A 1,728-nucleotide genomic window follows, 5' to 3' on the forward strand; every position below is an offset into this window, starting at 1 on the left:
ACACACACACACACACACACACACACACACACACACAAATGCGGTGAAAAAGAGACAGCGAGAGAGGGGGAGAGAATCTAAACTAACCCCAACTGCTGCTGCTGCTGTTGTTGTTGTTGTTGTTGTTGTTGTTGTTGTTGTTGTTGTTGTTGCTATTGTAGCTGTTGTTATTAGTGTTGCTACTGTTGTTGCTATGCTGCTTATACTAACACTGCTGCTGCTCCTTCCGTAGCAGCAATTTTTTTAGATATTTCAAGTGCTGCTGCTGCTGTTGTAGGGGGCATCCCCACTTCATTTCTTCATATTTTTAAGTACCCCAAAATAATATATAGATCTATCTTTCAAAAATATCAAATGACTCAGTGACCAAATCAACCAACTCTTATCAATCAGCAACTTTTAGAATGCTAAAGCACTGCACATTTATTCCACCTGTCGGCTTTGCAGCTTCAGTGAAATCGGGAGGCGTAGCATAATACCGTGTGCGCATTATGGATGGGATCGGGTCGGTTGGGGTGGGGTCTGGTCAATCGCCGACTCGTCGCCTGAGAACAAACCTTGTGCCACGATAGCCGCTTTGCGCACTCAATCCGGCTTGCAAACCGACCCGACCCGACCTGATCCTCCAACAGCATCGGTGTCTGTGGCGTAGTGGTGAAACGATTCGCCGTCGCATACAGAAAACGTGAGTTCGAGTCCCGAATGAGTTACTTTTTTTTATCGAGTATCTCCGTTTTTTTATGGGACTTTGCATCCATCCCCCCTCTCGGCCCGAGTTGGCAATGCAGCCCACCTCCTAAATGATCTTAAATGTATCGATGGCAACGTAAAATATCTTCAATTTTAATAAGTGTACATTAACTTTAGTACGTACCCGATCGTCCGAGACCATGAACTCTTCAACGGCCGAAGAATCAATGTTGAGGGCGTTTGCCAACTGCTCGAGGAGATACTTATGCCTTGCATCCATCTGGGGGTACAAAGCCATAATTTGGTCAAACGGTGCATTCAACTCAAAACTCAATAGTTGTGCTGCGTTGTGTTTTCTGTTGTCGTGTTTGCACGCAGTATGTTTCTCTTCATTTTATCAGTTCTTTTGTATAGGTGTGTTATTGTATTGTGTTTTCTTTTGTCGTATTTAATTTTGCCTGCAGCGTGTTTTCTTCACTCGATCCGTTCTTTCCTTTGGATGTAAGTGATGGACAATTGAAAACTACACTGAGAGAAAATTAGAAGCAACAGAAATGTGGTTCTTAAGGAGAATGCTGAAAATATCATGGACAGAAAAAAGGCAGACCAAGAAATACTGGAACTGGCAAACATCGATACAATAAGGAAATAACGGAAAAAATCCTTTGAGCATGTATTCAAAAAAAGAGGGTTAGAACAAAAAAAATTGAGTATGACAGAAAAAAAATCGAAGGAAGAAAAGCCTCCGATGCCAACGCACAAGATTTGTAAATAGCCTACACGCCTGGACAACTAACAACACAATGAACAACAAAGCATTCTTGAAGGGCCTTGATGAAAAAGAGGATTTGGAGAGCCATAAATGCCAATGTTTGCTCCAGAGAAGTTTTTTTTTGTGTTTTTGTAAAGTGTTTTACGGCGCTCGCAACTGCATAGGTCATATGAGCGCGCGGGACAATCCTAACATTTTCAGTTGGTAGGAAATTTTGAATTTTGCCCGGGTGGCGGCCGAAGCCTACTCTTATCGATTTTAGACCA

At 42.5% G+C, this 1,728-nt stretch overlaps 1 protein-coding gene across 1 annotated transcript in view; it reads right to left on the reverse strand.

Moving 5' to 3' along the window:
• LOC101861328 (dynein heavy chain 5, axonemal) overlaps positions 1 to 1,728 on the reverse strand; it is a gene marked incomplete in the record, with an annotated part of 153,119 nt that overhangs the window by 91,764 nt on the left and 59,627 nt on the right. The window contains 1 exon segment of the mRNA XM_013081818.1: positions 875 to 970. Within this exon segment, the coding sequence (XP_012937272.1) occupies positions 875 to 970 (96 nt within the window).

Source organism: Aplysia californica, unplaced genomic scaffold (assembly GCF_000002075.1).
Source record: "Aplysia californica isolate F4 #8 unplaced genomic scaffold, AplCal3.0 scaffold00001, whole genome shotgun sequence".
Lineage (NCBI taxonomy): Eukaryota > Metazoa > Mollusca > Gastropoda > Aplysiida > Aplysiidae > Aplysia > Aplysia californica.